The sequence below is a fragment of the Semicossyphus pulcher genome, unplaced genomic scaffold, assembly GCF_022749685.1.
Source record: "Semicossyphus pulcher isolate SPU_LCO1_2020_fin unplaced genomic scaffold, fSemPul1.0.p SCAF_28, whole genome shotgun sequence".
In the NCBI taxonomy this organism is placed as follows: Eukaryota; Metazoa; Chordata; class Actinopteri; order Labriformes; family Labridae; genus Semicossyphus; species Semicossyphus pulcher.
Window position 1 is genome coordinate 282,091 of NW_027211702.1, and position 18,838 is coordinate 300,928.

An 18,838-nucleotide genomic window follows, 5' to 3' on the forward strand; every position below is an offset into this window, starting at 1 on the left:
GTTAATGGAGAACAAATTATATCGGTTTCTGCCAACCTGGTCCTAGAAATACATGAAATGACAGAAAACTACCCAAAAAACACCCCATTACATGATGGTGGCACTGAATTCTGTGTTTGTGTTGGTTCAAGTCAGCTTGTCTGCAGTTGTTTGTATACTGCACCCAGTTTGCCTCAAAGCAAGGCAACTTTATTTGTATAGCACATGTAAAAGCGTTATTTAAAGCACATGGCAATTCAAAGTGTGTGGAAATCAAAAAAATAGTGCTGAGTAAATTACACATCTCGAGACGGACGCAGTCAATACCATCAAATTACCTAAAAAAAGAAACATGGTTATTGGTCTTTGCCTCCAATTATACAACTAGAAATTATGTTGGCTGCTCTTTAAATGTCACATTTGAGGTGAGAAACAGGCTGCAGATCCATGCCTCATTTTATATCCTCAGTGACTAAAATATTACCTAAAATTACAAACCTAAAATGTTTGATTACAGAAGATAGGCGCTGATGGAGTAGCTACTGACACTGCCACGAAAAAGTCTTAAAGTGATAGAATCAAGAAGACACAGGTGCAGACGGCAATTTAACTAATTATACCTACACAGTGCTTCCAAGAAAGAGTAATCAAGTTAGCCAGCACCTGCATTTTAAGGATTTGTTTATCTGAGCAGAACCCTATAGGCTGCATTCATTTATCATTTCACTTACTCACTTATAACATATCTCAGTGTTATCACTGGGCTCTCTGCTGCAACACTGCAAGAAGCCTCACCTCCATAAAACAATGTATCCTTGTTTACATCAGTGGTTTTCTGCCTTATGTTTACTATTGGGTTGTAGTTTTTAAAGATTAATGATACCACTTATTTTTTCAGGGAGCCCAACATTGAAATATGGTAAATTTACTTTACACAGTACGGTAAAAGCATATATCACCTATTTCTATGCACACTATATTATATATACTTTGTAAAATGAACCATAATAAGTAATGCCCAGAGGAAACGGCAAAGCTCTTTCCAATTTTCCAAGTGAGTGTTTCTGGGGAGAAGGCGAGCGGGACTCAGCAGGCTCTCATCCCCATCCCCACTCTTCTTTGCTCTCTCAGGTAGTTGGCATGGGGCTACGTGTGTGCATGTGTGTATGTGTGTGTGGGTGTGCTAACATATTCATGCCTGTGTGGCTCACCCACGCAGCAGTAAAGTCTGTTATCCTTGGGGGTCCGGCTGTGCAAGGATTACACTGGCATCCCACTCTGGTTTTAAAACACAAAGAAACACACGCACACACACCCAAAAAATCATGTGCACAAAAACACACACATGCACATTCCAAAGCATACCTGCACAAAATGCACTTTTACTTACGCACACATACGTGCACACCAGCCTGGCTTTGCTTCGGCTTCGCTTTTCAATTTTCAGCTCAATTACATTCCACTGTTACCTATTCTATCCTATGATCCCACTTTTCCCTCAGGACACACACACACACACACACACACACACACACACACACACACACACACACACACACAAACTCACACAAACACTTATTTAATGGTACTGCATCCCACTTAAGCCCAAGATTGTGTGGCCTCCCCAACTTTCACTGAAAGTAAGAAACATTCGGTACCTAGGAGACTTTTAAGAACTTTTTACTTAGTTTTTTCTCTCTGAGATTGAAAAACGCTGAATTGTATGAGTCTGACTGTAATAAAATCAGACTGAAGAGGATGCACAGACCTGCAGTACCTCCTTAATTTCTTTGCTTTCAAAGCCAAGTAAAACCTTCCAACACCCCAGTATAGGAGCGCAACCACAAGCCCAATAGAACTCAGATTAAAAGTTGATTTATGTTTACACAACTTTTTTTTTTACAAACCACAACTCTTAAGAAAAGAAAAAAATATATGGCAAACTTTCAGAGTAAGTATAAAAAGTATGACAATAAATCTAAAACCGTTCTTCATTCAAATAAAGTGGAGCCAAGCTTTTTATTAGAATCTGCCTTTAATCAAATTCTCATGATGGAATAAGTTCATAATCTACAAGATGACAGTAAATTTAACTTATATTTCACTGCAAAAATCAGTTTCAACACAGTGACATCTTCATAAATTTGCTTTTAAGTTTAAATAAATCTCAGTCTTATATATAAAAAAAGACTTGGTCCAAATGTGCACACACACACACACACATACACACACACTCTCTCTCTCTGGTCCTAATAGCATTGCAGGCGAGCGTACAAAGGGAACAAACAGCCATGTAATGCGGCGGTTCCGTCTCATTGACACTGGGCGCTGGAATGCAACACAGGGGGGCAAGGGGACATGGTGTGCATGTGTCTGTGAGTGTGTGTGTGTGTGTGTGTGTGTGTGTGTGTGTGTGTACCATCCTGTCAGATTAGCCTAATGATTAGCATTACTGAGAACTGACAGCAAGAGGAAGGAACAATGAGTGTCATTTATCCTCTTTCTCTTTCTTGCCCACTCGCTTTTTTTTTTAAAGCTTTGTCCTTTGCTTTTAATCTCTGCCCCCCCTCCTCTACCCCACGTCTGCCTGCCTTCCTTCTTAATGGTTTTATACCTACATCAACTGGAATGTTCTCTTTAAAATCATAAAGTAATGAATATAATACAATTATTCATCAATGATTATAAGAGCTTGACTGATAATTCATAATGACAGGTTGTGGTTGCCTTCTCAGAATACTGTAATTGAGGTGCAGGGTGCCAATAAAGCTGTTTGTAATCATCTAATGATAGGGCTTGAGGGTTGAGGTTGAGGTTGGCTGATACCCATGATTTCAGAAAAAAGGGCGTTGGGAGGAAGAGAGAGGGGAAGCAATGAAAAGGATGATTTTGGAAATGACTTAAGAGAAAGAGCTATGAAGGAGAAAGAAAAGAAAGTGAGACTAAGGTATGAGACTTCACTCTCCCGTATCTCCAGTCTTTCGCTCTGAATCTGAAGGAGAAAAATATGTTAATCTTCATGTGTGACACCCAGCAAAGTAAAATCCACCTTAAAAGGTCACAAGCAAAGATGAAAAATTGGCTTAAGGATTCAATCAATTAATAAAGTTTACTTCATTACAAGAAATGCTTCAGGGAAACTGGGGGGAAAAAAGCTTGTTTGTTTTTTTCTCAGATCTCCAAACTTATTTCAAAAAAACAACCTTAGGAGACGGAGTTGGCTGATATCAGACTGGAATAAAAGTAGAGGGAATAAAAGTTTACCTCACTTCAAACCATCATTCTGATTTCAGAGCTCAAAAAGTGAGGCACCAGCTTGCGTGTTTGTGTTTCTTGGCCGTTGAATCCAAACAGAACTCAAAGGAATGAGGATAGGTGTGATAAGAGCATCCTGTTGTGCTTGTGCCTCAGCCAAAATGCTGCAGAGGGATGACATCATTGTTTGTTCCCTCATTTAACCATGTAGTCTGACTCCTTCTTGCTTTATTGCCTCAATTTGACTCCTTCCTTTCCAAACTGCGCCTCCAGGATTGGAAATTTTGAGACATTTTCTCTCAAGGACGAGGGAATTGAATTTTATGGTTATGATTACTTATCTGCTTAAGAATCTTCTCAGAAGGACATGATACAGCGTATTAGATGGGATGCATCTTTTATCCTTCACACTGTCATTTCCTCGCTGTGAATCTTGCACTTTGTTGACAAGCAATAAATCACATCTGTGATGCACAGTGACCAGGTCATTGTCATGGAGGTCACAACCATGGAGGGAAAAGTTCATGTTTAATTTCAACAGCTGCATCCACACTTACATTTCACCAGGAGATTTATTTTCTGTACATGACCTGAAGGAATCTTTTGTTGTTTATTCTTCTTTATGGTTATACATGTTATAAAGGTATGTAGGCAAAGCTAATACATATAAAAAGAAAAACAGTTTGCGTTGAACCATGAATGTGGACAGCAGAATCATTTTAAGTATACGGCATAATCATCCTTTCACCATGGTGTCCTCTAAAGAAGAACAGCAGCATCAGTCATTTCTGCAGGTGGCCCAAATAGACATGTTTATGGTCAAGTGACCAAGCTCTCGAGCAGCCAGTAATTATGATGTGAACAAAGAAGGATGTAAGGTGACACTTTAATTAGGCCATAAAGTCCATGAAAGGAGGAGTTTGGGGTGGATGTGTGGGTCATAATCCAACTTTAAAAGCTGATCACATCATCTCTGAACTTTAACAAAGTTTTTCACAATAAATTTTCCCTCTCACTTTCTCATTTATCAAGTTATCATTTGAACCCAAACCATGATCCTTCCCAAACCTAACCAGGTCGTCTTTGCACCAAAACTTAACCACAGAGGTTTCACATCCTGCAGATATATTTTTTAGCAGTGATTTATAGTATAGATGGTAATCAAAATCAGTAGGTAAATATATTCCCATTAAAAGGTTATTCAGTAAGTTCAAGTGTAGGTGATGCATCACTGTTGAAATGTACCCCAGTATAGAGCAAGAAGTGAAGGCATCACTTATCACATGGCCCTACATTCAGCACAGATTCTGGCCTTCAGATAAGTATTATATTCATGTCAGCAGTCCAAGAATTCACCTGCGAGCAAAGGTGATTGAGCAAAGTCAGTTTAATTTAGGAATTCATTGATGAAGACTTGTCCTTATATGCTCAGAACACCTCTAATTTGTAGCAGTTATGGAAGGCAAACACAAATGATGTTATCCCACAGGCATTCTTGAAGTCATAGACAAACAACTTAATTTGTTGTTTAATCAAGACCACTTGTTGCACCATGATACAATTCTATAAAAAAAGAAAACAGTGTTACCTTCTGGCCCTGTCTGGGTGAATGCCTATTGACAGATGCAATGCTCTAACCCATTTCAAGTCCGACCAAATGAACCAGAATTCCAAATAAAAAGGCTTAACAGCCCTTTTCCCTCAAAGAATGCAGCCTTTCCCCACCACATTACTGAGGTATTGCAGCACATAATGTATCATTAGCTAACTGACTGACACATGCATAATGCAGACAGCACTTATACCATATCAGCTAGTCCTTCCTGATGCTGCTGAGATGAGTGTCTCTTTTTCTCTCTCTGATGTCGCAAAGAGCTGAGATCCAGCATGTCCGACGGGGAGCCTGGGTTACATTGTGTAGTGCAAGCTGGTGTGTAGGACCTGATTGAAACCATGTAGCTTTAAATGTCTCTGCAAGCATTCCATTAGAATAACAGGACAGTATTACTTCGAATAACTAATACGGGTGTAAAGACATGAACAAAGTGCTGTCTCTCTTTTAGTGGTTGGGTTTTGTTGGTTGTGTACAGCATGTGTGCTCTAGCCCGCCTTTTTTTCTTTCAGGCAGTCACAGTGTGTGTGCAGCTGCCTGTTTGCCCTTTCTCTATCACTAGATATGTGTATCTAAAGGTTTCAGACTGTGCAGACACGTCTTTGGTCCTCCACAGTAATGTGACACCTTTCATAACTCCATAAAGAGAACATGGTGTATGTAAAAAGACAGCACAGGGCTCCTGCACAAAGCAGCTGGCTGAATTCAGAATGATGGCCTCAAGCTTTACAGGCCAGACACTTTTGATTTCTCTCTGTCTCTCTGTCTTCCTGTGTGTGTGTGTGTGTGTGTGTGTGTCTGTCTAGCTTTGAATCTGACAGCTAAATTTAAAGCAGTCAGCTGTTTCAGTTGGGGATTCGGGTGGTACCTGCCTGTCTTCTTTCTCGCTCCCCCCCCCCCCCCCTCTCTGTGAGTGATGGCAGATAGCTGTTTGTGCTTTTGGCAGACTGACACCTCTGATTGGTCAATCCCAGCCTGTCACTCATTTTACCATCATGGACACTGCAGCTAAGAGGCAATTGTCGCGGCAGTGACAGAGCCTGAGGCTATTATTGCCATGGTGACATAGAGCTTTACCTCTTAGTGAGACTAGAGACATCTCGACTCAACAGCTTTAACACACTCAAATTTCAATTTTGCACGCTAAATCACTACCTTCTGCTTACAAGTACTGAGTGCACGGTCTGTAATGGAATGACAATTTCTAGTTTCATTAGTATGCTGGTATTATGGCAACCTCAAAAGCTTTCCCCGCCATTCCTTCCTTTCACCAACAACTTTCTCCAAGTTTCTTATCCAACATCAGTGTGGAAAGTGTGGCTAAAGTTTTCTTGCAGGTTGTATTGATACAAAAGTCCAAAGAGAGTTTGTATGTCTTCTGTTAAATACAATAAAGGGAAAGTAAAAGAGTGCAATGATTTGACCTGCCCCGAACAAAAAAAATGAAGGGGAATTGGTCAGATATAAATCGCAAGGGAAGAGCAGAGAGAAATAATTGGCCTGCCCTCCATCTCCCACTTGGAAAGTGAAAGATGATGACTATTGATACCTTAGGTTTTGAGTGTCACCCTGTATTACTTACAGGGTGACAGAGTTCTGGACTCAATCCCCTGTTAACCAAAATGTTTGACCTGCTGCAGTGCCCCTGACAAAGGCAATTAAGCCTTTACCAGGCCCTGTTCTGAGGGGCTGAAAGCTAATTTGATCCTTGAACTTAAAAGATGTTTTTCTCCTTGGCAATCGCTTATGTGTCAGAAAAACAAAACTGTATGAAAAACTCTGATGATTTTTTAATACTTGTTTTGTTTGTCCATGCGATGCCTGGTGCCAAACTCTTCTTGTGGCAGCCATGCTGACACTAGAAAGGAATTGAAACAAAGTGTGAAGAAAGGTCCAGGCATGTGAGGCTACAGCTTGAAAAATTAAATTCCCAGTTTCACTAAGAAGATTACTTTTAAATGAACAAATCACTCATGAGTGGCACTGTGCTGTTTCCCAACTTTCCTGGCAATCTTCAGCAAGTCAAGACAAATAATAATGAAATATGGTTAGGATGAAGTAGCTTGAAAGGAATGCCTCGCTCATAAGCTTCTGGATTCAATGCTTCTAGCTTGTGCAGAGGTCTGAGGCAAGTCAAGCACATTCACAAGGACCCAATCACACACAAATTAAATGCGGATTCTACATAGCAGTAAATGTGTTCAGTTTCCTGAAAGGCCTTATGTCTTCAAAAAAGGTTTTTGCTCTTGGATGTGCTTTTTGTTTCCCTTTAATCCAAATAGAGGCCGTTTCTACTTGAATTAGAATGTGAAGCCATTTAGTGACCACCAAACAGTATAAACAAGGATAAAGACGAAAGAGAAAGGAACTGGTTAAAAATGGCAGGGATTGATGTAGAAAAAGGGAAGAGAGAAAAGTGGGAAGGGAGCGGTGAAAGAATTCGCCCTCCTGCTGAGAGGTAATAGTTGTCTCTCAAAAAACAAACAAATTCAGACTCCCTTGCTGCAGTTTCGAGTTTGCAACTCTGTTTTTTTATGCAATATTAAACAATGAACATTAGGCAATGTTTATTCATTGAGCAGATTTTGGGAAGTAAAACTTTCCAATTTAAAGTTGAGTTACAAAATCAAAAATGTGAATTATAAACACGGACTGCAAGTACTGAGTGAACTTGGGAGGGTATGGTCCTGAAAATCGATTTGGTCATCTCATAACATCAACAACCTTTAACCATCAGAGGTTTTGCGTGTGGAAGGAAGTATGTGAAACAAGTGCTTGAGGTGAGATTGTGTTTTTACGTGCGAGGCTGCTGGAGCATCTTGTTTTATTTCCTGTGAAACATAAGCTGTTATCCCTGGGCTTTGAGAAAGATTTGTGATGTCAGGTGGCTAAGTGAGCATGTGTTGTTCGAGAGAGTGTGAGAGACAGGCCTGGGGCTGATATACATGTCCAGGTATAATGGTTGTCTTCCTGTGTCTGACCTGCAGAGCTGAGGAGGTCAATGCAAACCTTTCAACAACTCCTTCATAAGTCTCAACAGTCCTTTTAAAGGAGCGTCCTAGTTCAGTGTAGCTTGGATCATTTTTTGAAGGTTTTACCATCATTTCTATTAGTTATAACTACACAACAAGTTAATTAGTGATCAGGGAACATTGTGACATCTTTAGGCAATAATAGCAATCTTTATTTAACAAATCATTTATAATTGAAACATTTTTTTTTTTTATCTCCCGACACAACTTTTTCTTTTTGTTTTTCTCTTCACCTTTGTCTCTGTCTCTCTCTCACTTATTAACTCCTGATGCTCTCATAAGGTATTCATCCTCCTTTCATTCATTCATCTCTCACACGGCTGTTTCCAATTGGCCCAGAGACATTCCTGGAATGCCAGGGCATCATTGTGTTTTGCAGTGTGTGTGTATATGTGCGTGTATGCACACTCACTGCCCCCCCGTTGACTCCCTGGTGTTAAGGAGCAGCTCTGGACCAATGAGGGACAAAGTACGCGGTAGAAAAGTAAAAATGAAGCAGAGAAGATGAAAGAGGGCTCGATGTGTATATGCATGTTTTCCTATATTTATGTGTTGAGTCAGTTAGTTCATTTTTGGAAATTGTATAAACTAGACTGGAAGTTCTGCATTATCGAATAGCATTGCAATAAAGGGCACACCCGTTTGCAAATGCACACAGCATGTACAACGCACATAAGCTATTGATCTGTCTTACAGTTTATCACGTCTCAATTTTTAGACTTTATTTTTGATTTTAGAGAACCAAAAGTTTTGAAGTATAAAAAAAAAAGTGCCCCGCTGAGTTTAAGCAAATGTATGTAAATTATGTAGAGTCCAAACTAAGCTTCTTCAGAGAAAACTCTTATGGTTTACTGGCTCTTTTAAAGTATACTTATTATAACTTGGCACTCAAACATACCCATACTTTTAATGAGACACACAAGCCCACCGACAGTACAGACAAATGTATGAAGTCTAAATTCAAAACATAAAAGTAAAAATACATAGAGTGGCACACACACACACACACACACACACACACTCACACGTGCATGCATGCTTTGGGATAGCTTCATAGTTCTGGATAAAAATATTACACAACAATTACATTACATTTTGCCACGACAGCTGGTCTGGACAAAAAGGCACCACAATGTCTCCATCTCTGTCTATCTATGACTTTGTCGTACAGTTTTATTTACATTCCTCTTTTTCCCATGACACATGACTAAGCTAATCTAAAATGCAGCGAACCCACCGTTGGCAGCTACACTCAAGTGGAGACCAAAGCCATCTGCCTAAATGAGTTATGCCATTCAGAGTTGCACAGACTCCAAGAGGATCTACTTCTTCCCAGAAGAGTGGGAATTCTAATATGAAAAACATGATTTTAAAACAAACGAGATGTGCTTGATGGATGGATAGACACTTACGATCAGTGGGATGATTAACTGTCAGTCCTTTGCTTTATTATTTGGACACTTTGTTGTGTATAGGAAAGATTGTGGTTTGTCAAATTGATTCCATGAAAGTAAAATCTGAATCAAGGCCAGCATGAATGGGAAACCTGAACGAGGAAGGTTGGAAGGTTTTTGTGCTTCTGTAGAGGCCAAAGTTTTTCCAGTTTGAATTTCGTAAGCCCAGATTCTTTTATACAAAAAAGTGAAAGAATGGAGAAATTTCAGCAAGGGAAGAAAATATATTCATTCTTGTCTTCATAGCAAGAGAATGAACTACAAACACACACACACAAGCAAAGAAGGACATTAATGTGCACACAGACATAGGGAGGCATTACAACAAACACACACGCATACATACAGAGACACACAAAGCAACAGGGAGTCTGCTAACACAACCAAATAGCAATTACTACAGCATCTGCAGCCTAGCAACCAGGCCACTGGATGTCATTGTCCCTCATCACATTTGTGTGTGTGTGTGTGTGTGTGTCTGTGTGTGTTAGTACGCGCCCTCCTGTGACAAAGATCCTCTTTTGCGAGACCCAGAATTTTTGTGTGACAGGTTTAGAATAGCTGGGAAGAAGAAGAGAATGTATGGCTTATAGGGAGAATAAGAGAGAGAGAGTGTGTTACAATAAACTGCTGTTTATCCCGATCAGTTTATTAAGGGAAAAAACTGCAACATGAGTTTGATCATGTGATCTAATGAATGAACAGAATTTTAAATCTGTGACTTGGAACTTAAAAGAGACTGACTCATTTATATTTTAAATTGGCCAAACTGGGGCTTTTCTGGATTTCTGTTCTGTGGTATCCCATAATGGTCAGTTTTAAAATACAGTATTTGTTTTATTATAAAAAAAAAGAAAGATATAATGACTAATAATGATTAATTGCTAACAGAAAAGCTTATTCTTTTCTTTTTTTTTCTTTTCTTATAATGGTGTCATTATGATTTATGAGCCACAATGTGCAGTAGGTTAAGTGCGTAACCTATTAGCATTTAAAAGTAATGTCACCAACCACTTGTGCACGCGCACACGTTCACAAATACAGGTGTCTGTTTCATTAGGCTAACAAAGAGCATCTTCAAAATCCTATTCAGTGTTTAGCAATGCAAACTAGATGATGAAAGTGCAGTAATTCAAATAACATTTATTCATGAGCTACGTCCTGTCTGCCGCTGACTCAGGTCATATCTCGTGAGTGGTTGGCAAAACAACAACAACGTGCACAGTGTCACTTTCATTTGAATTATTGTTTTATTTGTTTTAATATTCATACTGTCTTTGTTCTCTGTTTTTCATCTGCAGGTGTTATCTTGTGTTCTGTTTTCTCCTTCTTGTTTCAACCTCTATTTTTATTTGATGCATAGAAAGCCTTTGATGTTTGTTGTCATCAAAGCGGCTAAGCAGCAGCTTTTTGGTCACATATGTGCAAGCATACGTGTTGAATTTTCACATTAGTGAAGTATGATGACAGATCATCTTTCATTTTGCATGTATTTCCTTCACTCTTATTTTTTTTCTTTTCTCACAGTCTCTCTTTCGTCTATTTGCACGTTCCACACCTCTAAAGATCCATCGCATCTCCCTCTTTTTGATATCAGTTCATTCAGTTTCAACCAGCACGTTGGAAACCTTGCAGAAAAGAAAATTCCAACTGCATTAACGTGGCAGTTTAAAAGTACTTTACCTTGTTAATACAAGCTATCCAGCACTTGTAACTGGACATACAAGTAGCATTGGGTGGTTTAGCAAGATGCATCAGCTTCAGTCAGTTTTTTATTTGTCCTTTCCTCTAACTGTCCTTTAAGTTCTGATGAGCACCTGTAACTTAGGTGTAAACATCTTTATCCTTGTACACACAAACTGTGAATTATGGGGTCGTTTATTATTGATAGTTCAGATCACGCTCTACCCTTCTAACAAACCACCTTTCAGTCCCTTTGGAGGAGCCCTGTCTACAGTATTAACTGCCCTTTTAGGTGTCTCAGTGGAGATTTGATTGACACCACTCATGCCTGGCAAAATGAACTAAATTAAAGGATCCAGCCCTCAAGAGATGAAATAAGGCACTGCAAACATGACTGGTGCTTATCTGCTTTATGTCTGTATTTGTCTGTAAATCTGCTCTGCATTTTTCTTGGTCTTTTTACATTCCCGCCGCTGCTCTCTCCTCTCCAAAGCCGTGATCTTGTGTTGTTATCATTGAACTTGTATTTTGTCCAAGTTCTTAATAAGCTGGTTTGATTGATTGTGGCTAATTCTACAAAGCCTATAAGAATACCGATTGTGTGTGTGTGTTTGGCTCTCTGGTAATTAATGTGTGTATGGGCGTGTTTGTATTCAACATTGCATGTTCGTGACTTTGACTGAAGCTCTCAGATGAGAAGCCAATTGATTGATACGGCCCCAATTAGTCTCTGTGATTAATTGAGTGTGATTGGGTGTCGTCTCTGGCACCTCATCGCTGATGTTATTGACAGGCTAATTAGTTGCCATGGTGACCGCTTAAACACAGCTGATCTTGTGTGACAGTGAAATGACCCCATAGCAGACAATCAAGCCTGCCTCTTGCTTGGAGGTGTGTGTGTGTCTGTGTGTTTGATCAAATAAACATAAACATAAATAAACATCTTAAGTGAGCCAAACACAGATGACACAAAGATGTCTTGATATCATATTAAAAAAAAATGATGAAGGTACTGTATGTGAAAATGTTTTTATTGTGAATTCATTATTAAAAAATACAAAAAATATGATCACTCATATAAATGTTTTAATCAAGAAGATTATTGATCCAAGAGGGAAATAAGAAAATTGTGCTGAAAGTACAGAACATTTCAGAATAAAGTGTCCTTGCACATGAATCATCTCATTAATTATTTGTGATGAAAGAAATACTTCAGTTATAATGGATAAATCAGATTTACCACCACAGGCTTTGTTTCTGTCCTATTTTTTTCTACCTCTGAAGCTTCAGAAATAAAACCCATTACAGAGGCAGTAGTGGTACTTTACTTTGGTGTAACAGAGAATTGTTCATCAGCTTTTTGATTTCCTCTACTGCTCCTTTTTTGTTTATCGAGGCACTTCTGCCTCTTTCTTCTTTGTGCCACAGACAATACTTGCTTCTGATTGGCTCTAAGGACAAATTTGGTAAACAGTTCAACCAGCTTTGTAAATCAGAACCTAGAGTTTATTAAATGGTGATTGATACTATGTCTGTGTTTTAATCAAAGTTTTTTTTAACTTATTAATATGTTTTATTAGCATTAAAGTAACAATCTCAAACTTTTTCATTGAAATAAATGTCTTTTAAGTCACTATCTATCACCAAATGAGTTAACTCGATGGTGATTGAGCCTATGGCCAACTAATGAAAGCCTTGCATGAGCAAGGGGTGGGCGTGTTCTCACACGAGAGAGTGCAACTGAGCCTCTGATGACGAAGACAACACATTCAAACTGGGCCCCTCCTCATGGGAGGAGGGGCCCAGTTTGAATGTGTTGTTGACAAAATTCAAGGAAAATCCTATACCTTTAAGTCAAACAGTCTACAAACGAGAGCAAGGAAAATCAAGAGTTAGTACAACGACAAAGGAAGCCGGCTGTAGATGCCTGGTTAAATTGAGAGGAGTGCTCTTCCAATTACCAATTATCATCAGTGAGAAAAGTTCAAGTGCTCAACAAAATAGATATTTGATATTGTATCTTGTAATTGTCATAATGCACTATGAGTAGATGCTTAAATATAGACTTCCCAATAGTTACATATCTAGAATCTTTAATTGTCCCTTGGGTCTAACTCGTAACTTTATCAAACTACAGTAAAAGGTTATTTGAAATAGTCCTTTTCTCTCCATGCTGCTTAAAGTAAAAGGAGTAATATATCTTCTTTGTTACATTGTTCTGTATAATTATTATTTACGGCCACACCCTGGAAGCCCTTTCCTGCAAAAACATTAGAAGCTATCATTTTCCTCACATGGGAGAGCAATCCTGCTCGACTGAGCAGTTCATGCTGTTTTTCCCATGTCCACACTGAATGGGATAGTTGCTCTTAAAGACAGGTTAAACCATCCCACACACTCGATGGTGGTGTACATTACTTACTATAAATGAGTATTAAATTGGCAGAATGTAGTTGTTATCAGCAAACTCACTCACTTTTTGGCATATATAATATATATAATATTTTTTTTAAATCATTTTTGTTTTTGGGTCACACTGTACAGTTACATATATTACAGATAAAAAGGATAAAAGAATAAAGAGTTGTTGGGAGACAGAGGGAGTGGTAGACAAGTGCACGGCTGACTAGCTGTGAAGAAAAGGCCTTAATCTCGGAGGAGGCCAGAGTTGGCGTAACATGCTTTTTCTGGCCAACCTCTTTCATTCTTCTTTTGCTCTACCACTTCAACATCCTTCCTTTCTCCGCACAACATGTTCCCTCCCATTTTTTTTTTTACTGCTCCCTTCCTCTGTCCCCTTCCAAGTTTTCCAGATCTTTCCTCATCACCTCCTGCTGTATTTGTTTTCATATTCTCTATCAATTAGTTTAGACTGACTGCTACAGAGATTGTTGTCCAGAGTCACAGATATTTTACAAGCTGTAGAAGAACTAGTACTTGCAGTACACATCTAACAGTCAGACAGCTGATTGGAAAAAGGAAGTGCAAATAGATTTTTTCTGACCTTATGAGTAATTACAGGTAACAAGAGGACAAACAGCTGAAATTTAAATTTGAGGAAGCAGACATTTACTCTGCTGAGTCACTGAGTGAACAGGTCTGGTACATTGAATTGAATCTGGTTGTGAAGATTGTGATGTCGGATTTTTCGTCACTTTAAAGTCTTCGTGAGGTTTCGGTTAATAGAGAATAATAATTGATAGAATAAAGTGTAAAATAAGTTGTTTCAGTCAGCACGTACATACAGTATATACGCTTTTTTAATTACCCCCCTTCCCCCCAATCTAATTTTCATTTGTGTTACAAAACAATAAACCATGAAACACAACAAGCAATTACAACTAAACAAATTAAAAGTCTATCTTATTATAAAACATAAAACAGAACTTAATTTAAAGTGAGTAGCAGTGACGTTTTTAATGAAATATTTGATCAAGGATGAATTATTCACTAAGGAAATGTGTAATTAGGCACAGCTGCTCTGCATTTGATTAATGTGATCTGTATTACTCTGATATGTTGATCTCTCTCTCTCTCTCTCTCTCTCTCTAGCTAATCTATTTTTTCACCATCTTATATCATATTCATATATATAAAGCATACAAGGTGTACATATCAATTAATTGTCACCATCTCTTTTTTTTCTCTCTCTGTAGTTCCCCCTCGGGAGCCCACAGTCACCTGTCGATCCAACACCTACCCTAAAGGCTTCTACTGCAGCTGGCACCAGCAGCACCCAACGTACATCCCCACTACCTTTGAAGTGGACGTACAGTAAGTTCATTTGTTGGGTTTGGCATGGGTTTACATGTTTGCATGTATGTAAACTATTTATATTGGTATGACCTGCAAAAAACTAGCCCACTTTAAGTGATTTGACTTTGGGGCAGCTGTGGCTCAGTGATAGAGTCGGTCGTCTTTCAATCGGAAGGTCGGAGTATCCCCAGCTCCCTCAGTCTACATGTCAAAGTGTCCTTGGGCAAGACACTGAACCCCAAATTGCTCCCAGTGGCATAGCCGACGGGTATAACTGATTGACATTTGATGAGTGAATATGACATGTAGTGTAAAAGCTTTGAGTGGTCGTAAAGACTAGAAAAGCGCTATATAAGTACAGTCCATTACCATTACCATCAGTTACACAACAATTCAACTTTATCACCATAGGTCTATCACCAACTTAGGTCTTATTATTGTAATAGAGGCACTTGTGCATAGAGGGATTTAAAGATAAAATTACTAAGCCTACAATTGCACACATTTGCATCAAAAATCAGTCTTTTTTTAAAGTAGTGACTCAATCGAACCTAGACACTTAGACATAATGTACTTTTTTGTTTCGATTATGTTTGATTCAAACTTTCCTAGGCTATTATTACCTCAGATATCATTAATCCAGATATAGATGAGTTTGACACTGACACTACTCAAAATACCCATTTTATATTCAATATAGCTATAAGAAAATATTTTTAAAATGCCTGCACCGAAATATTTATTTATTTGTTCAAATTTTTGTTGTATTTTATTTAACAGAGAGAGAGATGGAGCAAAATACTACATTTAGATGGTTTTGTAGCAAAACTTGAATAAATCAAACTGGCATGTAAATGACAAAAAAGAGACTTTTAAGAAAATAATGTAATTTTGTTTTCCCTTTATCTCTCTACCTGTCCTCTGGCGTCCAGGTGTAATTTAACAGTAGGTAGACCTTAAGTACTCGAAATGTGGATGGAGACACAGCAAGACTTTCTCCATCATGTTCTCTTTGATATTTCCAGATCACAGTCCCGCAGCTCACATCACAGCAGGTGGACAGTGCCTTCATTAATGATGTAACATCAATTCCATTCTGTTTGAATAATAATGAGCAGCTGAATAGAGAGGCTGAGCTCAAGGAGAGTATAGATGAAGTCTAACAGTAAGAATAGTCGGTGTCTTTTATGTCCAGGTTAGTCATTTTTTTGTGGCTGTGCAAGGAGCAGAGTGTCTAATACTTGAAGCATCAAGCGCAATCAGCTTCATATTATTCTAGGTTTGTTTGTTTGTTTGTGTCTTGGGGCGAGGTCTTTTGTTTCTTTTCACCCAAAAGCCCATGACTTCCCTAAGGACAGGATTGTAATTGTTATTGGGAGCTCTGTTGGTAGTTGCTGACATCTGGCTTTTATCTGTAATAAATAAAATGCATGATTAAAATCAGAATCAGAAATGCTTTATTCATCCCTGGGGGGAAATTCAGCGTGACAGTTTCTATTACACAGAAAGAAGCATAAAGAAATGTAGAAGATAAAGAATAGGAAATAAATAGAAGTAAGAAACATGTAAAATATGTAAATGATATATACAACAAAATAGAAATAAAGATAACAGATAAAATGCTGAGAAATGGGATCTACCAGGTGATTTAAATTAAATGCAAGAATTTTATAAATAAAAAGTTAAATAAAATCTGTCTTTCTCACATTTACCCTTGTTGCTTTTTCTCTCCACTTGCCAACCGTTTTAATGTCTTTCTTTCTCCAGACATAACCAGCGTTCATTGGAGGTGCAGAAGGATCCAGACCACAAGAACCGCTGTCGTGTACGTTTTCCGGAGGTTTTCTCCAGCTTCCCCTACAAAGTTAACGTGACAGCAGTCAATGCCTTGGGGAAAGCCTTTACCAACATTATCTTTGAAGAGTCCAGTATAGGTAAGAAACATGTGGTAGCTGTTGTAGCCACTTTTGTCTTTTGGTGGTGTTTTGCTCAAAATGTAATAATAAATTTAGGTTCTGAGCTCAAATGGTTCAAAGGTAACTCAATGACATTTTGAAAATGTTAGAAATGTTTCCAGCTGCAGAATCTTAACTACTTTCCTTTACAAACAATGATTTTTCGAAAATTAAGTTCAGGGACAATTCTAAGATTCTTTTTTGTCCTTGTTCTTTCTTTCAAAACATTTGTCAGAGTGTCAAGGCATCGCTTCAAGGATGCCAAAGCTTGTGCAGTGTTAATGCATTTGTTTCACCACAGATGACTGAGTTCATTCTGGTTCCATTTTGAGATGTGTTGCACAAATGCTTGGTGCCACAAAGACAAAGAAAATTGAAATTTCAACAGCCAAATAAATGTCACCCAGCTGAAAGGAAAGTGCACAGCTTTGTTTCTTTAACCAACAGCACGGTCCATTTGCGAGAAACCCACTGACTGTGCACCCCTGCCAGTACCATGGACAATAAAAAATCTGTCCCTGAACATTTTTTACACTAAACAGAGTTTAATTGAGGCTTGGACAGGACATTACAGTCACAAATCAATGCATCGGTTTTTCACTGATGCAGCCAGATTCAAACAAACACCATCTGCAATATTTGTCATATTTAATGTGTAAAAAAGAAAAGAAAAACTGCCTTTAAAGTTTGTTCCTTCATTGGCAGCCTTCAAGAACAGCCTTCATGGTTATGTGGTAAGTAGTTTAAAGAAATGCAGTTTGGATTGTGAAGTTTTTGTTCACTTAGGCTGCAGAAGGCTACATAATAACAGCGAGACTCTTAGAATTCATGAGTGACTCAGACTGGAAAGCAGTGAAGAGGAGAAATTCATTTTAAAGAAGGAATGAGGAGTACTTTGATAGATAAGGGAAGTGCTGCCAGCGGTCCTCGGCTCTGTTGTATTGCTTAGAGTGCGATATGGGTGTGCATGACTCATAAACACACACAGACACCAATGGGGCTGTGGCGATTGTGTGCAGTGTGTCTGTGGAGAGGGTGAGGTATTGAAAAAGAGAGAGAGAGAGATTTAGAATGTGTATGTAAGTGTGTGTGTGTGTGTGTGTGTGTGCGTGTGTGCGTGTATGCGTGCGTGCATGTGTGTGTGTGTGTACATAAGTAACCAAATGAGGCAGTGACATGCTCTGCCAAGCCCCGGACATAGGACTCATGAAAATGCTAATGCTAGCCGGATTAGCGCCTTGGCTCAGGAAATATCCTTCAACTATTGGTGATAGCAAAATACCCCACTGTTCCTTTCTTTCCCTTTCTTTCTTTTTCATTCCTGCATGCCATTCGGGTGACTTTGTACTTCTATTTCCTCCTGTTCATATATTTCCTTCCTATGTGTCTCTGTTTCTTTGTTATTATCAACCAAATCCTCTCACATAAACATTTAAATGATATTTATGTGACAAATGTCTCCCATCTACATTATTAATTTCAGACTGATTTGTAAGAAATATATACTTTGTCATTTTATTAATTTTTGTCTCTTTTGTTTTAGTTAACTTGTAGCACAAAGAGATAGATCACAAATGAGATAGAGGCAACAGAATATAAAGACTTTTTATTTGTGCTTGAGCAGAAGATGTATGTAACTCCTTGAAGGGTTCTTGGATGAGATCCTTTTTTAGTGAAAAGGCTGTTTAGAGGCTTAAAATAGATGCTAAAACTTTTAATTATCACTGTGGATGTGGTCTAGCTTCTACATTTTGATTTTTCACTCATCTGTTATATTGTTTGCCTTCCCTCAACCCACAACCCCTCCTCCTCGCCCCTGCATTGTTAAAAGTCTTTCTCATGCCATTTTAAGTTGTAAGTCACATTCATTATCAGGGACAACGAGGCAGATCGTAAATAAATAAAACAATTTCATGCTTCCTGGTGCACTTCTGAATTCTGTGTGGGAGTCAGACGATTCTCAACTGTCCCTGTTCATCCAACCAAAGCTGGATTGAAATTAGATGAGATGAGATAGTGTGTGTGCATGTGTGTGTGTATGTGTCCTCACATGTGCATGCTGTGGGTGCGGTTACAAAGAGAACCCTCAAGGAGCCTCCAGTCTCATCATAT

The 18,838-nt window shown here is 38.6% G+C and overlaps 1 protein-coding gene across 3 annotated transcripts in view; it reads left to right on the forward strand.

Annotated features, from left to right (window-relative positions):
• The window catches only part of cntfr (ciliary neurotrophic factor receptor), a 220,682-nt gene that overhangs the window by 170,349 nt on the left and 31,495 nt on the right, over window positions 1-18,838 (forward strand). For all 3 annotated transcript variants that reach the window (XM_069677259.1, XM_069677260.1, XM_069677258.1), the window contains 2 exons: window positions 14,672-14,789; window positions 16,539-16,705. In XM_069677259.1, coding sequence (XP_069533360.1) covers window positions 14,672-14,789; window positions 16,539-16,705 — 285 coding nt within the window. The remainder of the gene's footprint in view (window positions 1-14,671; window positions 14,790-16,538; window positions 16,706-18,838) is intronic.